The sequence below is a fragment of the Chelonoidis abingdonii genome, chromosome 1 (assembly GCF_003597395.2).
Source record: "Chelonoidis abingdonii isolate Lonesome George chromosome 1, CheloAbing_2.0, whole genome shotgun sequence".
Lineage (NCBI taxonomy): Eukaryota > Metazoa > Chordata > Testudines > Testudinidae > Chelonoidis > Chelonoidis abingdonii.
In genome coordinates, this window is record NC_133769.1 from 174024131 (window position 1) to 174047895 (window position 23765).

The window sequence follows — 23765 nt, forward strand, 5'->3', positions numbered from 1 at the left end:
AGATTTACCACTGAGTTAAGGTGAAATGTTCTGTAGCATTCGCTCCACAGCAAGCTGCAGGTCTGGAGTAAGAACCTTCACTACTGCTAGTTTCTGCACCTAGTTTCTGCACCTGAAAGCTGGAGTGGTTTGAAAGGCTTCCATAACACAATCTGCTCTGAGGGTGAGAGTGCATTAGCATTCTCTGTTTAGAGGAAAGAGATTGAAATGTATTACAGGGCCACTGACACCTGTCTTGTTAAAGCATGCAGGGGGCAGGGACGGGGAGCAGGTGGAAGGGAATGTTGTTAAAGTATCTATGAGCCATACCAGTTTTTGATTGAATCCCTTATTTTCTAAACATTGAGTTTTAATGCCACAGTGGCATTTTACCCTCAGGCTTTTTTTACTGAGCTGTAGAGGAACAAATAAAAGGAACACTTGATCACTTTATAAATGCTGCCCATTGCACAGGGTGTTTAAAGACTGCATATATCCACTTCCAGTGCATTTAAATGCTTCAGCCTTGCCTCAAAGCATTCTACCTCTATTCAGAGTGCAAAGAATGGAGTTCCTGTAGGATGTGGAGTGCAGCTCATTTTGCATATAAACAGTTGCTTTGACCTTGTACAGGCAAATGGGCCCTGTCAGGCCTCAAATAGCAGGTCCTGGAAATCATCTGTTTAGTCAGTGCTGGTTCAGGTCATTAGCTCCTGTTTATGGCTGGGAATTGGTGATTTTGCTCTGCGTATAAGGGGCTGAAGGGCTGAATACTAAAAGGCCCTTATTTACCAGCAGCTTTATTTTGTAATTTAAAATTAATTCAGATTGAAATGATCCATTTAACCCTTAATTAGGACCCTGTTTTCCTCTGAAAGTCAAACACGTTAGTCAACACACTCTGCAGTTGAAGACTGCCTCCTTTCTTTTAGCAGTTACTATCATGGATTGCTAAATACATCTGTTTTACTTTCACTAAGTTAACTTTCCACTTTCTCTGTCAGACCCAACAATTATGGCTTAAGGAACTCAATTGCCATCTAGTAATATGACAGCACTTTAGTCCTGAAAATACTCTTGGTTAGATGGGAGTATATGAGGAATAATCAGTGGTTTTACACTGAGATAAAAGAGATCAGAGTCTCAGTTAAGGATTTTTAAAATAATGTTTTAGTGTATGGTCAAAGGAGCCTAAGGGAGTTAGATGCTCAGCTACTATTGCACTGCAGTGGGTGTTGGCCACCTAATTCTCTGGGTTCCTTCTGATAATCTCAGCATATAGTTACCACATATTTAATCATTTACAAAACTTCCTTTACTCAGTTGCAATGTGTTCAGACCTTTTTCTCCCTAACTCAATGCATTTACTTCCTTTTGCATCGGTTTCTGCTTCAAAGCTTCCAAGTTGATACTGTATAGTTATTATTACCTATGAAGCGTGGGAAAAATTAACGTTACTGTAGACGGATGGCACATTTCCTTCCTCATTGTTACAGTCTTGCAGTGGGGCTGAGGTGGGTTGCAGGTATAATGTTTCCATATGCTTCAGAGGAGTCTTCCATTATGGGCTAATGGTGATGGAGTCCTTCTGGGATCCATACAACGAAGACATCGTTCCTGCTGCTGCTGTACATTCTGCACCTCCTGCTGCCTTCCTTTGCAAGCAAGGAGGCAGGACCTGATGGAGAAAAAGAGGAAAGCTAGCTGAGAAAGTAGATGGAAGTGCATGTGTAATGATGACAGACCCAAGTCGTCAGCAGGCGGGATTGAACTGGGGACCTCTGGAGCTTAGTGCATGACCCTCTACTGCAGGAGTGGCCAACCTGAGCCTGAGAAGGAGCCAGAATTTACTAAGGTACATTGCCAAAGAGACACAGTAATATGACAGCAGCCTCCCTCTCAGCTGCACCCCCCACCCACTCCCAGCACCTCCCGCCCCACCGGCAACCCCACCAATCTGCGCCTCCCCCTTCCTCCCCGCACCTCCTGATCAGCTTTTTGTGGCATGCAGAAGGCTCCGGGAAGGAGTAGAAGGAGCGAGGGCATGGCAGGCTCAGGGAGGGGGTGGGAAGGTGTGGAGTAGAGGCATGGCTTGTGGCAGAGCCAGGGGTTGAGCAGTGAGCACGCCCGGCACATTGGAAAGTTGGCACCTGTAGCTCCATCCCCGAAGCCTATACAAAGAGCCGCATATTAACTTCTGAAGAGCCACTTGTGGCTCCAGAGCCACAGGGTGGCCACCTCACTCTACCATATGAGCTTAAAGCCAGCTGGCTGTTAGCTAAGGCTGTAGAGCAGACTCATTTAACTCTTTCTCCAGGTGGTCTCGGTTCCACTAGAAGGGACATAACACCACACCCAGAAGGTGTGTGGGTTACACATGGAACCAGGGACTGGCTACATCTGTGCCCTAACCCAGTCCCTTTCCCCAGTGGTTAGAAACACTGCATTTTCTCAGGCACAGCATCCATTTAACCCAGGACACTGGCCCAATTCTGAAAGATTAAAAACCCCTCAGGGTTGGCCAATATCTTTTTTTTTTTTGTTCCAGTAAAGCTTTAGCTAACAGTGGTTTAAGCAACCAAAGTGAAGGATAACATACTTCTTACCTCTAATTTAAGTGAATGTGGAAGTGAAGAGAGAGGCAATTAGGAGCAAACATTAACTGTAGAAAGATGTTTTAAATAAATGCAAATGCTGCTCACAGCTGGGTCCCTGTTGAAACTAAAAAATACTGTGTTGTGAAGATGAATGTGCTAGTTTGTTTATTGTCTACTTGCCCAAAACCATGCAGTGCTGTTCATCCTAAAGAGCCAAACTCTGCTCCCTCAACCAAAGAAATCCAATCCTACTTACATCAGAAAAGTGATCTCTTGAAATGAGGGATTTCGCTTTCTATCTTGTATGTCAAAAATAACTGACCAAAAAAAAAAAATAGAATACAAAAATGGTGTGAGTCCCCCTTAGTCCCACCCTCTTTCCAGGTTTAAATTTTTGGTATAATTGCATTTCTTCTCCTTCAGGTTGTAGAGCACTGAATTATCTGCAATTGGTCTGACAGACAAGGACAGAAAGTGCAAGACAGCCTAAGGGGAAGAAACAAATCAGAATCCTCTCACTAGGGCATTCTGGGACAGCAGGGTTCTAACCAGCTCATTTCCTTTCTGACTGCTGACTTCATAGTATGATAGCAGAGCACCACAGAAAGCATGAAGACAATGAAGTTCCTTCCCCTTGAGAAAAGAAAAAAAGCCTAATCTAGGCTTATTAAGATGCTTTCTGCATTATCCTGCTTCTTTTTTTCTTTTCTTTTCTTAAATGAGGTCTATGGGCCTTCCCCTGCAGGGTCAAAAGGGAGAAGCCTTGTGACAAAGCAGCTCTACTCCTCATTCTCCTCAATCCCTCTCCATTCCAACTGAAAAAATATACTTTTATCTCCTGTACTTATTGGTACAAGTTTATGTACCAATGACAAATGAGCAATGGTTTAGGTACTACGGTGGTCGGTGCTTTGGAAATGCCTGTAATAAAAATTCTTATATTGTAACTTCCACCCCCAGCAGTTACCTGTAATCACATTATTGATGATACCAGTGTTGTAAGTAAAATAATTTTAAAAACCAATTGTCGTTATGTCTTATGGAAGGTATGACATCATGATATGGACTTCTGTTTTAGGTTATTAACCCGTGTATCACTGACAGGGAAGACTTTGCAGCATTATTTTAAGAGAATATATTATTTTATTTATATATGGTTCTCGAATTCAAGTAAATGATTTTATGTGAAATCTTTTGAACTAGATAACTAGAATTACATTTGAAGAAAGAGTTTTTTGTGGACATACACCATCTATGCCAAGAAATAGGATAATGTGGTGGCCTTCTGGTCACAGGAGTAATGTAGTGGCCTTCTGGTCACAGGGGTTAAAATACAGTGACTCACTGTGGCTCTGATATTTTTGTCCATTCAACTTTATTGGGAGGGGACTGAGGTTTGACTCCTATTTACAAACAAACAAAACCCACATACCACCAAAATCTTAACCAGATTGTGGCACAAGAAGCCATGGCCCTAGGGAGAAAGCCATGTAAGTTTATGCAGATACAGACATTGGTACTAGGCCATGTGAATTTTGCCTGCAAGGTCATTCTTGACAGGTTTGTTTTCATTACCGGCCTGGTGGCCTCCACATCATAGATTAAACACAGGATCATTTCATAAGACTAACAGAAAAAATATTTCAAATCTGTGGTCTCTTTCTGGGACATGTTAATGGGTAAGATACGGAGCAGCACTCAGTCAGGCTTTATGTGTAAGGTTTGTAGAAAGCTAAAGGGTCGCTGAGATGGGGAGGACTTCTTGTGGAATGTGTCAAATTTCTCAAACTATGTTCACTGCTGTCCAGTTCTTTTGTTATTAATATGTTTCAATTATCTTGTTCAGGGTCTGAAGCTGACAAACAAATTTGTCTGATCCAAAAACTGTCTTGACATTAAGCTACAGAAAGTAGCCATGGTGACCACTTTCTTACCTCCCCCTATTCCCTGCACTTCCCCCCCAAAAGACATAGTTTGGCTTATTCTGTCTTTTTCCAACACATTTTCCTTGGTGTTCATTTTCTTTTATGTACATTTGGGCAGCATATGGATTAGCCCAAAACATCACATAGTATTGCCCCCATACACTGTACTATCTTTATATGAAGATTGCCAGTTTAGCAGGATATTAGAGCTGATGAACTCATATTCAGGCTTCAGATAAGCATGTAAATCAGGGATAGATTTAGGGTCCCCTCTAGCCAACCTTCAGTGTGAGGGTGACTCCAGACCTGCCATTCATGCATGGTAGGGAGGAGGGCTTTAGAAGGAGGAAGCCCTGAGATGAGAACTGCTAGCGTTGGTCCAGAAGCAGCAGCAGGAATCCCCACACCAGAGATGACCCAACTCTGTGTGGAGTCCAGCAAGCCTGACAGGGAGAGACTGACACAGCTACCTGGCTGTAAGGACTCCAGTAAAGCTGCTAGCCATGCATTCTGGTGTCCCTGATACTTTTGTTTTTGTTGACCCCAGGATGCGCTTGTTCTCTGTTGACTTTGAACTTTTGCTTTTCCCCACCCATAATAAATTAATCACGCCTGCAAGGGTGGGGCCCACTGCGAAGGCTAAGGGACTGGGACTTGAACTAGGCTGACCCCGTAATGATAACTGGGCATGGCAAAGAGGCCCCAACCCAGCTATGGACGTACCCCCAAGAGACAATTTTACAGGGTGGGATGGTGCTCAGGAAAGAAGAATTGTTCTCTTTGTGTCAAAAAGACTGCTTTTGAATATCTCTTTTCTGTCACATATGCCATTTAGAAGATACTCGAGAGTTTCCTATAAAGTCTGTGCATTAGATAGTATTAATGCAGACCATTATAGGAAAAAAATAAACAGCAAAGCTAACATGTTCTAAGACATTAACTTTGCTGTGTTATCTGTTAGTGCTGCTATTATTGTGTACCACCGTTTAATGGATGTACGTCTGTGTAGAATGGCAGAGTTTCAGCAAGACAACAGTATTTGCTAAACCTCATTTGGAGACAGGTGCATTTCTTAGATAGAGAAATCCATGTTTCTATCACAGATGAGCAGAAGAGTTTGGTGCTTATCTGTGTATTTTTATTCTGGGATACTAGCAAGATCATCTTGACAGAGAGAAAGGAACAGCAGTAGTTTGTTGGTTGGGGATTTTGTAAAATGTTCTTGTTTACTTAATTGTTCACATCTGTGTCTTTTTTTTTTTTAAGGCCTTTTTCCTTCTGAGGCAAGTATGGCACTGAATCAATCTCAAATGCAACAAGAAGGAAATTGGAACGTGTGAATGTTAATGAAACAACACATAGATTTTGTCAGATGCAGTTCATACAGGCTTTGGCACCACTCCTAGAGGACTGTGTTTTATTGCAAAAGTCATCCTTGTAGTACACTTTGTGAGAGTTCCTGATCTTCACTTGATACCCGAGCCAGTTCATTGAGCCTGGCTTAGTCTTTCAGAAATGAAAAAGTTCTGTCACCATGCAGGTTATTTTCTGGTTTTGGCCTGCTTAGTCATGCTAACGGAACAAGCATAGGTTACAGTTGTGTTGCTTCCATAAGCAAGCCTTGGCAAGAGAGTGATGGTTAGCCTCTTTGCATGACACAGCCAGTTTTATAAATTAACCAGGATGAGGAGGTGGGGAGGGGAGTAAAGCTGTGATAATGAAAAGGAGAAACTGCTTCCTCCTATTGTGGAGTATAATGTTATGTGAGATACACAAAATGGGAGATAAAGCTAAGTTTTTGCATTAAGAACTCCTGTGTAGCAAGAGGGCTATTGCCATCAGCGCCATCATTGTAAGAAAGTACATAATTTATAGATAATAAACACATACGAAATATGGTGTATGTGTGAACAGATGCCAAAATGATGATAAAGGCAGAATGTTACAATGAGCCAGGCATCCATGAGATTTAAAATTATGTCATTGTTTTGCAGCGTGCCGACCTGGGTTCTACAAGGCCTTTGCTGGTAATGTGAAGTGTGCCAAATGCCCACCTCACAGCTCTACCTACGAAGATGGTTCTGTGAACTGCAGGTGTGAGAAGAATTACTTTCGATCTGAGAGAGACCCTCCATCCATGGCTTGCAGCAGTGAGTAGTATCATGATGGCTTGGGGCTGTGATTGTCTTTTGTCCTTTGCCCCATTTAAGTTATTTAGCTATGTACAAAGCTTTCTTCTCCAGATCTGTCTGAGCACCTTGTTTCTCAAATACAGAATAAATTCAATTTCTAAACAAAACCACCTCATCTCTCTTGTTTCAGGTCCTGCTTTATATTAGGCAGGCTATCAGAGCTTATAGGAATGGATTTATATATCTCTGTTTTCAATTCCTTTCTTCTGCTATCTGTCAGATTTAATAGGAAAAAGGGACTGTGGTGTTTAAAACTAATACTAGTGTTTTCAGAATAGTGTATCACATGGATATTGTAGTTAGCAGTAAATTGTTTTCTATGTTTCTGCAAAAGCATCTTCCAAATTGAGTCATGTCTTGAAGATAGTTAACAATCCTCAATTGTGTGTGTCTATAATCCAGTGCAGGGATCGGCAACCGTTGGCCCATCAGGGAAATCCGCTGGCGGGCTGGGATGGTTTGTTTACCTGCAGCATCCACAAGTTCGGCCAATCACAGCTCCCATTGGCCGCGATTTGCCGTTCCAAGCCGATGGGGGCTGCAGGAAGTGGTGGCTAGCACATCCTTTGGCCTGCAATGCTTCCCACAGCCCCCATTGGCCTGGAGGGGCGAACTGCAGCCAGTGGGAGCGCGATTGGCCAAACCTGCAGATGCTGCACGTAAATAAACCGTCCCAGTCCGCCAGTGGATTTCCCTGACAGGCTGCATGCCAAAGATTGCCGATCCCTGATCCCCTGGAACATCTCAGGAGGACCATGAGGCAAAGAATAAAGAAAATATGGTTATTTACTGTAGTTGGTTCCATATTTGTGTGTTCTGTTGCTCTTATGGAAAAGCACCAGATAAACTATCCCATTAATCTCTCTTTTGGTTTACCTTTGTAGGACCTCCGTCTGCACCAAGAAACGTTATCTCTAATATCAATGAGACATCAGTTATCCTAGACTGGAGCTGGCCCCTTGACGCAGGAGGCCGCAAAGATGTCACCTTCAACATCATTTGCAAAAAATGTGGAGGGAGCATCAAGTTGTGTGAACCGTGTAGCACCAACGTGCGCTTCTTACCCCGCCAAATTGGACTCACCAACACCACGGTGACCGTAGTAGACCTCCTGGCACACACCAACTACACATTTGAGATTGATGCAGTCAATGGGGTGTCCGACTTGAGTACATTCTCAAGGCAATTCGCCGCAGTCAGCATCACAACTAATCAGGCTGGTGAGTGTGATTGTATTGGTTTCCCTCTCAAGTATTTAAAATATCAAGAACTGGGTAGTCCCATCACCCTTTCCTATTTCACATGTGCTATGAATGTTGACACACTGATGTAACTGTTAACTTCAGTGAAGTTGTTCCTGATTACACCAGTGAAAATGGAAGCTGTCAAAGTGTCTCACAGGATTACTGTTGTGATTAACTTCCAGCCTCTAATTAGTAGTCTCTAATGACACCCTGGTAAGAGGCCATAGCTGGCATCTGTTTTATTAATAAAAACAGATTTTAATAAAATACTAATCTGAATAATCTCCAGCATAAATTACTGTAGTAATCATAGTGATCAATTTTGATTAAATAGAAGTGAAAAATTCTTTGATATTAGGCACATAAAAATCTAAGTTTTAAATTGTAGAGATTTAAAACACTGTACATTAGATTTTTTTTTTCCTTAGCGCATTTTATTTTTCTTCCAAGTCCAGACCACTGCCAGCATTACAGGGATGTGGTTACGAATCCTTAATTAGGCCCTGATCCTGTATTTGCTAGTGCACAGGTGGACTGCTGGGCTTCCTTGGAGCCCTGCTACAATCACTGAGGTTCTGCATGAACACAGCAGTCTGCCTGCAGAGGTCACACTATAGGATCAAAGCTTCGCTCATTTCTACCATTTGCTTCTCATTTTTCAAAATTTCATGTATGTGACAGATCTAAGGGAGCTAGTCTCTCCTCGGGCATGTGTAACTTCCGTTCGTGGTGCCAAGATTGGGGTAATATTTGCTGATGAAGGGGAGACTAGATTCCCCCTAGCTCTTTATAATTCTATTATGGGCAATAAATCATCAGGAAGTATCTGGCAGAAAGCACATATATTTGTGGAATGTCTGCTTCCTCCTCTTCCAATCTCCCATGTTGTCTTACAAAAATAGCCTTCATTTTTCCTATTTCTCAAAAATGAAACCCAAATGCACATGACCAGGGGTGAAAGTAAAATACAGCTCTTACCGGTACGTGTCCCACTCTGTGCCTTTCCCCCCAGAAGGGGCAGGGCCTGAGATGGAAGGGGTGGGTCCAGGAGTGGAAGTAAGTTACATTTCTTACCCGTACAGTCTAAACATAAGCAACCCAACTCTCCTACATACTTCATGAATCCCTCCTATTGCATGACTTAGATATAGAAAATAAAGCTACTGTTACTACTACCGGTACTGTCTGTAATAAAACTTTACTATTGGAATAAGCCTGAAAAAGTGAAAACTCAGTGTCACATTTTTCTCCTTGTCCTCCCTCCTCCTCCTCCAGCCAGGCTGCCAAACGCGGGTAGGCTCCGTGTTCCCCCAACACCCCCCACTCAGCAGGGGCTGCAGCGGCTCCCCTCTAGCGTGTAGCAGGGAGCAGGGGGGCTGGGTGAGTGAGAAACATCCCCAGGTAGCCTGCTGCCTGCGTAATAACAGTTTAAACTTAGCTGTTTACTCCAGGGTCTGAACACAGGATTCTGGGCTATTTCTGGCATCCTTGTTAATTTCACTCACCGTTTTGCAGGGGGTGGGGAGTGGTGACCAAAGCTGGGGCAGTTCTTTTCTGCCCCTGGATGAGGCAATCTTCAATAATATAATACACCAAAAATACAATCAAAATCAGGAACCATTTCCAAGTTCAGATCTATCATAACAACAAACAAATGTGACAATAAGTTTTCCCTTTCCAAGCTTTTATTAGCTTTGAGTTTGAACTTTTTGTTATGCAGCCAAAAGAGGTGAAAGTAAGCCAGTACTGAATGCTCCACTTATTTTCCGGTACACTACTCAACCTTTTTTTACCAGTACTCCGTACCGGCTTACTTTCACCTCTGCGTTAAGGTGATTCTGGATATGTGGTTACAACATCTAAAACACTTTTTCAGAATGAAGGGTATCTACCGACTGCTAGGAAACACAGCTTGGTTTTGGTGGTGGACATAGCACCATGAGAATTACCATACTGGATCAGAATGAGATCCTGTATCCTCTGTCTGACAGTGGCCGGTACAAAGTGTTTCAGAGGTAGATGTAAGAACCCTGCAATAGGCAAATATGGGGTATTCTGCCTCCCACACCCATATTAACTGTCTCATCCTGATCTTTAATGGTTACAGATTAGCTAAAGCTCTGAGACACAAGGTTTAATATCCCTTCCACAGAATGTTTATTATGACATCCCTGGATATTATTGATATCTGTATGTATATATAAGATGCCCAGTCATTTGGGGAGGTCTTCCATCCCCATAGTCAAGGAGATCCCCCTTTTTTCCATTGTTTTGTTGTTGTTTTGTTCTTGTATTTGTTGTGTATTGGAGATTCTTTTCTTTCATCCTGTGCTCCACAGCACTAGTTAAAAATCATCTGGAGGATGTTCTTGCTCACAGCTCCTGGGAGTGAACTCTCCAGGACCAGTGAAAGGGCTTTCTCAATAGAGGACTCCAGCTTTTGGAACTTTCTTCCTTTGGTAGTCCACCAAGGCCCAAAGTTGGCAGCCTTTATGGCATGATGCATGATGTGTTTGGATGCTTTTGCCTGTATTTTGTCAGATGTGATTTCCAACATGTGGCAGCAGTGGTTTGTTTTGTGTAATGCAATATGTTGTGAAGTTTCTTAAGCAATTTGTTCATTTTGGGGAATAATCCAGAGTTTCTCTGACTGGTACGTAAGTGCCATAAATTACCACTATATCAATTCTACCATCCTGCATTCATGTGGAGTGCCTTAATACACAAGAATTTGCACTAAAATGAATGGGACTGTGTGGGCCTTAAATAGATATCTAAATCATCTTTATTCTAGCAGGAATTGCAGTTACGAGAGCAAGATTTCTGTAGCCTTCCCTTCCTGACCAAATACCAAAAATGACAGTGAGTTATGATACTTTGCGTAACTGCAGTTTCCTTTGGTTAGGAAACCAAAGCTGTTTTCGTTTAAGCAACACAAAAATGAGAGGAATAATCACACATGAGCAGTCAGGTAAAAGCAAGTCTGCAGGGGCCCAAGGACAACAAAATGAATGGCTTATCTAATAACTAAGTATTAATTTGTGACTTTCCATGAGCAAGGGCAGAAAATTGTTCTGCTGCCCATGGAGCCAGACCAGAAGGCTGGTTGTGCCTCTGAGAGTCACAGACTGCCTTCTGGCTTCTACTTTGCTGCAAAGGAGAAGAACGCTGTGCTGTCTATGCCCAGCATAGCATATATACCTCCCAAGCACCACCAGTTCTGCTAACCAGTGCCTTTGCTCTGCTTTTTCCCCACCCTTTCATAGCCACTGTGCAGGGAGAATTTAAAGGCACTTCAAAGGCTACATTTTTCATGTGCTTCTATTCACGGTATGTGTGGCCTGAACAGAGGCACATGAGATTGCCTTAGACCCATTATTCCCCTACATGGCCATGCAGTGAGTGCCAAAATATGGCCCTTAATATAAAGGAGATAGGTCTCACTTCAAGGTTACTCTCAAATTTGCGTATACCATATGTTTTACCAGCTTCACAAATAGCTAGGCACTATCCCTAGAATATGGCTTTAAAAAAGCACTAATGATTAAGTAAATACATTTTCATTTCATTTATTTTTAGTCTCCTTACTTTACTTAGATTAATAAAAATCAGGGCTGTTGATTAATCACAGTTAACTCAAAAAAATTAATCACGATTAAAAAAATAAATGCAATTAATCACAGTTTTAATCACACTGTTAAACAATAGAATACCAATTGAAATTTATCAACTATTTTTGGATGTTTTTCTACATTTTCAAATATACTGATTTCAATTACAGCACAGAACACAAAGTGTACACTACTAACTTTATTGTATTGTTTTTATTACACATAATTGCGCTGTAAAAATGATAAAAGAATAGTATTTTTCAGTTCATCTCAAACAAGTACCATAGCACAATCTCTTTATTGTGAAAATGCAACTTACAAGAGTAGATTTTTTTTGTTACATAAGTGCACTCAAAAACAAAACAGTACAAAACTTTAGAGCCTACAAGTCCACTCAGTCCTACTTCTTATTCAACCAATTGCTAAGACAAACAAGTTTGTTTACATTTACAGGATATAACCCTGCCAGCTTCTTATTTACAATGTCACCTGAAAGTGAGAACAGGCATTTGCATGGCTCTTTTGTAGCTGGCATTTACGTGCCAGATATGCTAAACATTCATATGCCCCTTTATGCTTTGGCCACTATTCCAGAGGACATGCTTCCGTACTGATGACACTCATTAAAAAATTAATGCATTAATTAAATTTATGACTGAACTCCTTGGGGGAGAATTGTATGAATCTGGCTATTTTGCCTGCATTCTGCCATATATTTCATGTTATAGTAGTCTTGGATGATGACTCAGCACATGTTGTTCATTTTAAGAACACTTTTGCTGCAGATTTGACAAAACGCAAAGAAGGTACCAAAGTGAGATTTCTAAAGATAGCTACAGTACTTGGTAAACTAAGGTTTAAGAATCTGATGTACCTTCAAAAATCTGAGAGGGATAAGGTGTGAAGCATATTTTCAGAAGTATTAAAAGAGCAACACTCTGATGCAGAAACTACACAACCTGAATGACCAAAATAGAAAATCAACCTTCTTTTGGTGGCATCTGACTCAGATGATGAAAATAAACATGCGTTGTTCTGCTCTGACCTCGACTGTTATCGAGCAGAACCTGTCATCAGCATGGACGCCTGGCCTGTGGAATGGTTGCATAAGTGGCTTTACGGGCTTACACTGTTTTCACTGTGGAAGCTTGTGTTAAGATTTCTACTTGGTTTTTATACTCAAAGATTTCAGAAAAGAGCTGAGCAAAACCATCCAGTTTTGCTTCATCAGACAATTACATGAGATTTCCCCCCACAGTTTTTCATGTTAATTCATAAATATGGTCAGTCATGAAATTTTTTTCTTTCGCACTGATGGGCAGTTTTTTTCTATAGTGAAAAATGTAAAAATTCTAGTCTGGTACAAAGTGATTACTTTGTACATCTTTGTTCCAAGTGAGGATTGAGGATTTTCACCTATACAAAACTGCCTTTTGTTGCTCCTAGGGGGAAATTTATGAAGACATTGAGGCAAAATGTTTTACTTTCCTCACTGGTGAAAATGTGATTTTTATGGTAGTTCAGCCAGTTGGAAAATTTCAAGAGAAGCATCAGTTTGCATTATAATTGCTGTATCTCTGAGGTCCAAAAGCCCCCTAAAAAGTGAGCAAATATTTCTCTCCACATTTGTCACTGGGCATTTCAGCTTATGGATCCATCAGCAACCTAACAGTTCAGAACAAACACAGTGCTGATTTTTGGTAATGTGGCATCTGAGAGCTCTGCTAAGCTGTTTAAAAAAATAAGTGGAGGTGATGCTTTGGCAAGTCAGTCAGCTATAAGGAACAACACATCTTTTTTTCATACATATATATAAATAAACCACAGAGAACCATCTTAAGTGCTGCTGAGAAATCAGCTGATGTTTGTAAAATGACTACAAAGTTCTAGGTCTTGGCACTTGTGAAATGTTCGGTACCATAGAAATATAAAGCACAATGAAACTTCAGTAGATCTTTTTCGTTCTTGACGGGGGAGGCAAGAAGTGCCTTATGGTCTAACTTCAGGTTTGAAACACCCAAGGCCAGATTCTGATCTCACTCTGGTGTAAATCCAGGAGTAACTTCAGGGAAATCAGAGGAGATACAATGGTATGAGACCAGGATCCAGTCCTTCAGCCTCCTGACATATCAGCTTTTAACCCCCAGCAAGGGGTGACTCAGCCTGTAGTCCTTCCAAGACAGATTAACTGAGTACCATAGCATGTATTGTGTATGGGTCTTTCAAATGTAGTCTTTTTAAAACATCCCTGCTAGCAGTTATGCTGCCAGCTGATAAACAACCCCAATGGGGCTGCATTTCACTGGGGCTTCATGCAGTTTCTAAAGTCCTTTAAGTGGGGAAAAAATTGTGATGAAAGTTCCTTTATGCATGTAAGAGATTTGGGTCTGATTCTCCTCTCTCACTGGTGTAAATCAGAACTGACACTGCTGAACTCAGTGGAATGCTCCTGGTGAAAGCTCCAGGAGAACAGCGAATCAGGCCCAATAATTTAGTGTCTGTTTTGGGAGTTGAGCAACTGCTTTTTCCTTTAACTGCCCTGTGTGAAAAGGAAGACTGGGGACAATGCCATTCCTGGTGCTAGTTTGCTTTGTTGGGTTTTGTTTTTTGTTTTCCTTCTGTTCCAGTGAAGTTGATGAACTGGCAGCCTTGAAAAATGAGCCCTTGGGCAAGATGTGGCTCTTACTGATATGACACTGCAGTATTTCTAATTCCTCTAAACCTTTCTGTCTTTGACGTGGAAATAATAGAGGAAAGACACGAATTTCCATTTTAATCTACTTTTTAAGGCTAAATTTGTTGCTTTTCCTCTTGATTGCATTGTAGTGTACCTCAAGATGCCCACAGGATGTGGCACCCGCTCAGTTATGCTTTATGATATTTTAAATTGGAGCAGCACACCTCTGCCTATCACACATGCTGAAGGGAAGAACCATTCCTCCGGTCTCAAATCAATATGTTTTCACAGAGATGTTATCTCCTAATAATACCAATCAACCATGCTTAGGAAGGGTCACTGACTGCTACAGGAGATTATATGGAAGTCAGAATCTCTGGAGGTGGGGTGTTAATTATGAATGTCATGCAGAGATACTGACAGCTGTGCCGCACTGACTGGTCTGTGTGCAGAATTCTCAGGTCTTTTCGGCCTATATGCAGATTTACTTGTTTTGTAGGTTTCCTGGTTGTAGTTTGGTCTTTTGTGTGTGTTTTTTTGTTTGCTTGCTTGTTTGTTTTTTGTTTTTCTTTTTTAAACTCCCTAGATTATACTTATTTGGCTGGTTCTCACAGCCACTTGCCACTTCTTGAGCGGTCACTACAGCATTTTAAATGAAGATAAGATGCTATCCTATTCAGGATTGTTCTCAAGTCAAAGGGTTTTGGCACTTGTTTCCACACACAGAGCTCTTATTGAAGTCAACAGGAGTTGTACATTGTGGAATCCACTCCTGAGAGAGGAACTGGGAACAACACAGTAGCTCTAGTGGATTTGTTTAGTGCTCCAGCGTTGGAGGTCAATGCTTGCTTACTCTGACTCCTTTCATTAGTTAAAGCAATAGTTCTCAACCTTTCCAGACTACTGTACCCCTTTCAGGAGTCTGATTTGTGGTGCATATCCCAAGATTCACCTCACCTAAAAACTACTTGCTTAAAAAATCAGACCTAAAAATCCAAAAGTGTCACAGCACACTAGTGAGAAATTGCTTACTTTCTCAGTTTGTATGAAACTTTAGTTGTACTGACTTTGCTAGTGCTTTTTATGTAGTCTGTTGTAAAACTAAGCAAATATCTAGATGAGTTGATGTACCCCCTGGAAGACCTCTATATGCACCCGAGGGTACGTGTAGTTGAGAACCACTGGGTTAAAGGTTTTATAAATCGGGCAGAGCATACCAGCAATTCCTGTGATTTTATTCATATTTGGTTTGTGCAGGTTCTTCTCAGAACCTTTAGGTACACTACCTGCAGGTCAGATGACTCAAAAGTTCTATCCAGGGTGCATATCCTTGTGCCCTAGTTATAATCACAGTTTGACGCTTGCAAACCTCCCCACTGTCAGGGCTGTCCTAATCTAGTGACCAAAGATTTGTTAGAAAATATAGCTTTTTCTTCAGCCCCAAGTGATAGACCAACACAGTTGTGCATGAATAGTTTCTGATAAGTTCACCTCTCCCTTCCCTTCTCCCTGCCTTAAAAACCCAAAAGAAAAGAAAACAGCAATGCCTCTTCTTTAGCCTCCAGGCTCAAAAGGCAAAAGATTGGTTTTCATACCGCTCAGATTTTGCTTTCTTTCAGACTGATTCAGGAGTTCAGAGGGAGCAGGGACAGGGAGACTTCAATCCATATCTGACTTGAAGGTTTAAGTTTGAAAGATGCAAATCGAACAGGTGGTTCATCTGAAAATTGACTCTAAGAATGGTATTGTGGAATTTAGTTGTGTGCTTGTTTATCTTTTCTTAATGGCATTTGTGTCAAATATGCTCATTTTACAAGTCAAAAGATGATTTTCTATCTAGCATCACTGAAAGCTCACACTAAGATCTAAACATTAATCCATGGTCTTTCTGCTCTTTACACCTAGTAATGAAGATTTCAGTGAGAACTGAGCTGACATCTTTGCTGATGGTGCAGAATATCCTGTTTTCTGTAAAATTACTGTCTCTGTAGTGCAAACACTAGGAAAACCTGAGTGCACCTAGGTGTTGAACAAAAAGTTATATTGCCCTGTAATTGCTTTTATTGACATAACTACACTTTAAATGGAAATGGGCAGAATATTTGTGCTTGCAATTTCAGAGAAGATGCAAAGAACCTTGACCAATCTGAATGACCACTGCAGTGATGAAGGAGAATCCTCAATGTTTGGGGATAGCTTTCATTTACTTAATTTTAAATGTTTGCTTATTTTGGTAGAATATCAGGGTTGGAAGGGACCTCAGGAGGTAGCTAGTCCAACCCCCTGCTCAAAGCAGGACCAAGCCCCAGACAGATTTTTGCCCTGGATCCCTAAATGGCCCCTTCAAAGATTGAACTCACAACCTTGGGTTTAGCAGGCCAATGTTCAATCACTGAGCTGTCCCTCCACCACCACCCTGTTTGTTTTGCATTTGTTAGTTTTAGCAAACATAAATATTTTCAAACTAGATGCCAGTAGCATGCCTTAATTCCAAGTGCTGATGGTGTTTATCATGTAAAACAAAATAAATAATGAAAATCTCCTTAATTTATTTAAATTTAGAGTCCTTAAGTGGGCAATAACACAGCATGGCAAAACTGAGACATAGTTGGAGTAGGTCATAACACAGGACTTGGACTCCAGTTTAGCAAAGAAATTAAACACATGCTCAAATTCATCCCTGTTCAGCAAATTCAATGGAACTTAAGCGTGTGCTTGAAGTTAAGCATGTACTTAAAGTGCTTTGCTGAACGAGATGGACTGCTGATTTGAGACCTTAGACATCTATTTGCCCCATTGTATTGTTTACTTTCAATTTGTTATGAAATGCAGGCAGATTGCAGTTTCTCTGGGAACAAATATTACAAGCATGGCAGTGACAGACCACAGTGCAGTTTATACACTCCCATAGTTTTTAACATATCAGTGATACCATTCAGCCTTCAGGAAGCTCTCTGCTCTGGATTGATATAGAATATCCAGAAGCTGAATAATAGGCTGCACAAAAGAGATGCCACACGTTGTCTGTTCTGTTATATTTTTGGCCTTGTGATGAAGCTGAAAGTCTCTGGGTATAATCCTCACAATCCAAAGTGTGTCTGTGGTAGGGTGACCAGATGTCCCAATTTTATAGGAAAAATCCCAATTTTGGGGTCTTTTTCTTATATAGGCTCCTATTACCCCCTACCCCGTCCCGATTTTTCACATTTATTGTCTGGTCACCCTAGTCTGTGGTGAGCTTCCAGATTGGATTTGTGTCACATTGTCTTCACTCTTGATCTTCATTATGCCTAGGGCTGACTGTATATGAGAAAAGCAGCAGTTGGGAGGGTGTGAGGAAGAGGGAATCTTTTGGATATTCTTCCCTAGTCCTCTCTCAGCCCACAGTTACAACTGTTGTGGAGCTTTAACACTGAGAAACAGCAGACTGTAGCTTGAGGGAGTCATCCCCAACTGCACATCCAAGAAAGATTAGCCCCATGAATAACCTCCTTTGTGAATTTAATCTGACGTTAAACTCCCACAACTCCCATGTTTGGGAACTCTTATTCCAGTTTAAGAGTGACTTTACTTGGGATAGCTTAAATTGATTGGGAACAGGTTTAAACTAAAAGTGTCCACATGGAGGTTTGCACCAAATGTAACTTAATCAGTTTAAAAACAATTTAAATTTAAACCAGTACTGTTTTCCCTTGTAGACAGTTAACTTATGTTTGAAATGCTCTTGGGGCTTCTTAGCTATAAGGACCTATGTACGCTCTGGGGAAGCGGTTTGTGAAGAACAATTTTGCCTTGTTAAGAGAAGCGGATGTGATGAACCAGTCTATCTTTAATTTCTATTGGTCATAACATAAATGGCTTTGTGTAGCCACTTCAGGCACCAAACACAGCTGTTTGTACTTGAACACAAATTGGAGCAGGGAATGGGCTTAAATGGGAGCATTGCCAGAGCTCATGGATATGGCCAATCAAAACCCTTCACAAGGTTGGAGACAGCAGTGAGCTGAGTCCACTGCCTCATCCCATAACCTGCAATGACAGCAACAGCCTGATTCTCTGCTAGCTTCTTAGTATTAGGCTGACAAATTATTCCATCTTTGAACTTCACATTGTCCGCATACATTTTCCTGAGCACTTACACTATTTGCTGCTTCCCCCATCTGGGAAACGTGAATCAGTGAGTCCAAAGTACTGGTAGTATAATTATCAACTACGAAACTCCACAGCAAGGACCACATTGTTCCAAGTTCATTTTAAATGGATCAAATAAACATGAAAACAGTTGCCTAAAGAGCAGGCTTCCTGTATCTTTACTGTATTGTAGTTTAGCAACCAAATAGCTGTTTTCTTAATCATTAAAAAAATATATTATCAGGGTTTTAATCATCTGTGTGTGTGTGTGTGTGCACGCTTGGTTGTTAGGGGAAGGTCCTGTCAATCAAATTGATGAGCAGAGATCTCATTCACCAGGGACTCTTCACTGCAAGCTAATGAACAAAAAAGACTGGGTAGAAATTTTACTCATGAATCAGTATGATCTTGGGCGGGGGTACAAGTAACACTTGCAAGTTACTCCTTACTTCATCAAAGCTATATTTCAGCTTTGGTTACTTATATAATTGCAACACATACTGTAGTTTGAATATTTACCTGTCCGGTCAATAAATGTTTAAGAAACCTGAGATGATGGTCTGAGTACTGCATCAGGGAATGGGAACAGCAGATCAGGTCAGCCACCTGCAATAAATCATTATCAGTATCGCGTGCATCTCTGGAAGATTGGCTGGTATATTGTGCTTATATGTGTCCAGGGTGTCCCCAGAAGCAGGAAGAGTCACAGGGGATATGTGTCCTGATTTGAACCTCACCATTTGAAGATGTGAGGGTCTGTTCCAGTCATCCTTATACAAGTACACACGTACACACACCTGTTTAAGATACAAATTGTTGCACATACAGAGACACAATAGAGTTGGAAGTCTTCAGCACTCCCTAGTTTAGAAATGAAGCAGCAGAGAGGCCTGTTCATGCCAAGATAACTGCCAGGGTTTGGAAACAAACCACAGGAGATGACCATTGTGCAAACAAAGTTACCTTATTCTCCCCTCATTCATGGAGAAAACCATGGCAGAGATTAATAACAAAGTCCTGCCTTGGACCCAACAGGACGTGAGAGCACCTTTCTCTTCCTTTGTCACTCGTCTCTCATCTCTCAGATGTCATCATTCTTCTGTGATGGAAACTTCCTTCATTTGCTCTCCCTCAGCCTAGACAACACAGCACCCCCCTCGGCATGCCCTTGGACCTGGCAAGTGCGCTGCTCCTTCAGCAGAGTCTTCATCTTGGTGCTCCCTTGGCAACCCCTTGAGCCTTGGGTGCAGTGCTTCGTCAGCATCCCCTTTGGTGCCCCCTTGGGCCTGGGAGGCCTCACACTCCCTCACCTGGCATGGTATTCCTTGGGTGTCCCCTTCAGTGCCAGCTGGCACTGGCTTCCTTGTCCCCTTTGGTATCAGTATTGGTGCACTGCTCTTCAGCATCCCTTTCAGCCTGGCTAGTGCACTGCTTCCTTGACAACCCCTTCTGCGGCCCATTCAGCCCAACCTCCCCTCAACATCCCCGTTGGCACAGGGCTCCCTTGGCATCCTCTTGGGTGCAGCAGGCCCAGTGCTCCCTTGATGTCCCCTTTGGCACAGCAGTTGCTTGGTATCACCTTCAGCACAGCACTCCCTCTATGTTCCCTTTGGCACAGGATGGTACTCCATTGATATCATGTTCATTGTGTCTAGTGCAGCACTTCCTTGGAGTCCACGTTGTACCAGCTCTCGTGTGGAATTCCCTTGACTGGTGTGGTGTTCCTTCAGCATCCCTGTTCCCTTTTGTGTAGATGCCAGGCCATCTCTTGAATGAACGGACACCGCTTCCTCTCCGTCCTGGGGCTTTGCTGTCCTGTCATGCCAGATGGTTCCGGATTATTACTCGGCAGCAGCTAGGTATGTTGCGTCATCTCATGTGATGAGGTATGTCAGAGTGAGCTTCTGACATCACAGAATTGTTGTGCCAGGCACCTACAATGGGCTGCGATAGGGATTTAAGGCTACAGTTTCCTCCAGTCTTTCCAAGCAGGTTTGTCTGTTTCCCATGTCACTTCACAGATTATTGATTTCAAAACAGGAATCAGGAGAAGCCGAATTGGTATAGCGGTTAGAACAGGAGCCTGGGAGTCTGATTGTCTGTGGCTTTGGGTGGGTCACTTCTCTTTGTTTCTTGATTTTTTCCCCATCTGCAAAATTGGGCTAGTGATACTGACCGCCAGTGCCGGCTCCAGGCACCAGCTCAGCAAGCAGGTGCTTGGGGTAGCCAAGGGGAAGAGGCAGCATGTCGGGCTCTTCGGCAGCGGGTCCCTCAGTGACCGCGTGGAGCTCTTGTGATGGCATATGGTGCTGGAACACGTCAGAATGTTAGTAGCTGGCACTGCTCTAATGGCTCCATGAAACATGTCCTCAAGCCCCTGTATGTTATGAGAGCGTTTTGGTAACCACATCTCCATTCCAAACCCCAGATTTCAAGTCTTTATAATTTTCTGCTGACAGAAAGTTCCAGCCACTTGTGGTTAATAAATATTCTGTCACAGTTCCTGCAAGGGTTGGGGCGTCCATGCTGGAGTCCAGCTCTGGGAATTGCATTCCACACCCTCTGCATTCTTTGCTGGATACAAGATCCTTCATTATTCCCTATGCTGTCAAACAGCTGCTGGGTCCCAGGCCAGGGGTGGGAGAAGTGATCCCTGTATATCCCATTCTTCATAAAGAGAGGGCATGAGGCTGAACTACTGAGCTGTGTGTGGATTGCTTTGAAATCCCTATATGAAAAGAGAGCTCAGGGTTCAACTACACTGGGAAACTCAGCAGGTTTGGAAACAGTTTGCAGTTTTAGCAGCCTGTCTGGCTTTCCACTTGCTCACCTGAGCCCCGTAGGGGGAAGATGGGAGAAGAGCTTCTTTTAAATGAGCTTAGAAAACCAGAATTTTCAAGACCTTTTTGAGTGGAGTTATGCCCCATCCATCCAGCTGATCTAAAGTTGTGTGAGTGAAAAACACTTTTGAGATCAGTCACTGAAAATGACTTCAGAACGTAGTCATTTCCCTAAAGTGTATGGGGCCCATAAATGCACAGTATTATAAGTTACCCATCCAAATGCCATTCCCCTTAATGAGCACATTATTCTGACTCCATGATACAATTGTGACTAACAGCCACTCTGTCTTCTGCTAATGTGCAGCATTTGTTTATTATGATAATTCACCTTTTTTTTTTTTTTTTTTTTTTTTTTTTTTTTTTTTTTTTTTTTTGCTGAGGATTGTGTCTGTGTCTCTGGAGTGGACAGTCTGGATGGAGGTGGAGTGGGGACTCCTGGACAATGGGAGGGGTGAGGTCTTAGAGTCAGTTTGTTTAAAAAAAAGAGAGAGAGAGCATGTGAGTGTGTGTAAAACTAAAGATATGGCCTTTGCTGTTTGTGTGTCCTGATTAATGCACTGGACTGGGACTCAGTAGGTCTGGGTTCAATTCTTGGATCTGCCACAGACTTCCTGTGTGACCTGGGGGAAGTCACAATCTCTCCTATCTCCATTTCTCAACTTAAAATTGTGATTCCTTTCACCCGTATTTTATCTATTTAGACTGTAAGCTCTTTGGGGCACTCCTCTTACTATAAGTTTGTACAGTCTCGAGTACATAAGGCCTGGCTGCTAATTGGAATCTCTCAGCACAACTATAATATAATTATTAATAATAAGATGCATTGCATATTTTAACTAATTTGAGGGGTCCCTGTGAGAGGATATGGCTGATAATAGGTCTCTCCTCTTCTGTATTTCTCTTTCTTTTCTCCTACACCCTCTGCATTTCTGAAACTCATGAAGAAGAAGAATTTAGTTATCCTGTGTCTGATGAGCCTTATAAAAGATCCACCAAAGGAGACAGGAAAATAGATATCTGCAAACCAAAGAGCATTGCATAGATCCCTAAGCATGGTAGTATAATTCTTGGATATTCAGATTCACTGAACTTAAAATTACTCTATAAGATCATCTCTTTTTGCTTATATCTGGATTGTGTGGAATCAAGGTGCTCATTTCAGCTAAGACCATGTGGTCTGACTTGTATGCACATAAGAATTCTCTATACTATTCTCTGCATTCGCCTGTATGCTGATCTTTAATCCCATTAACATCCACTGCACAGGTAAGTATTGCAATAAGATTTTGCTTTGAATCATTCTCAAAATATGTAAAGTGTTTGCTACTTAACAGTGTATTCAGGACAAAAAAACCTGTTGGCAGTTCCACAACTGTTTGTCTCTGAGAAGTGATTAACTGTTGTGTTTCACATACTTCAGTTGATGCGCCTTCAGATTTTTCCATGCTGCCAAATACACTTAATTCCAGACCCATGTGTGTTTCAGAGGGTAAAACTCCAAGATGGGCCATGACTTGGATCGCTGAGGTGTGATTAGCCCAATCTGCCACTCATTTATGTTCTGCTTTCTGAAATCTCTCAACTGATGTCTGTTGCACAAAATATTTTACAGTTCAGACAGAATACCTGAAGCAGCTTCTCATTTAGAGTTAATAGGCAGCTGACTGGCAATGTGTTGTCTTGCAAATGTGTCTGCAAGTGTAAAGAGGACAGTGCAAACGTTGACTTTTCAGAACCTATTGTGAATGTTGATTCCATAACATTAAATACATTCTAGTCCTGTGATGCACATAATCCTACTCTCACGCTTCATGCTATTGGGGGAAAATAAGCTATATGGTATACTTTATGTACTGAGCACTGATAAAATGTTGAGTACTAGACAAGAGAGAGATCACTTGATCATTACCTGTTAGGTTCACTGCCTCTGGTGCACCTGGTATTGGCCACTGTCGGTAGACAGGATACTGGGCTGGATGGACCTTTGGTCTGACCTGGTACGGCCATTCTTATGTTCTTGTGTACAGACATAAAGGAAGACATGGCCTGTGCCTTTGGGAGCTTAGAATCCATATCAGATGCAGGCAGTCTAAATCAGAGAGATAGACACCTTCTAGAGAGGGAGATGGGTTGTGTGTGTATGTAAATATGTGTTTTATGTGGTAATTCAGTGTTGAAAAGCCTCATGGAAGAAATGTGGTTAGAAGAGGGATCTGAAGAAATGAGAGGGATGTAGTTTAGCTCACAAGGGGAGTAGGAGGAATTCCAGACATAGCCATGGCATAGGGGAAAAGATACTAATAAGGAGCATGGAGTGGAAGGAAATAAGAGCAATGTGTTTTCTATTTGGCTCAGTCCAGCATTGTAAATGTAAGTTCTTTGGGGCAGGGACTGTCTTTTTTGTTCTATTTGTACAGCACCTAGCAAAATAGGGTCTTGGTCTATAATTGGGGCCCGTAGGCACTATGAAAATACAAATAAATAACATCCAACTGAATACATTTTAAAACTTATAATGAGAACTAATTTGGCATCCTCTTTTGAAGTGTCCGACTTTTGAGATAAG

At 41.9% G+C, this 23765-nt stretch overlaps 1 protein-coding gene across 2 annotated transcripts in view; it reads left to right on the top strand.

The window, feature by feature from the left end:
• The window catches only part of EPHA3 (EPH receptor A3), a 339305-nt gene that overhangs the window by 229935 nt on the left and 85605 nt on the right, over window positions 1-23765 (top strand). For both annotated transcript variants that reach the window (XM_032795093.2, XM_032795094.2), the window contains exons 4-5: window positions 6496-6651; window positions 7578-7913. In XM_032795093.2, the coding sequence (XP_032650984.1) occupies window positions 6496-6651; window positions 7578-7913 (492 nt within the window). The remainder of the gene's footprint in view (window positions 1-6495; window positions 6652-7577; window positions 7914-23765) is intronic.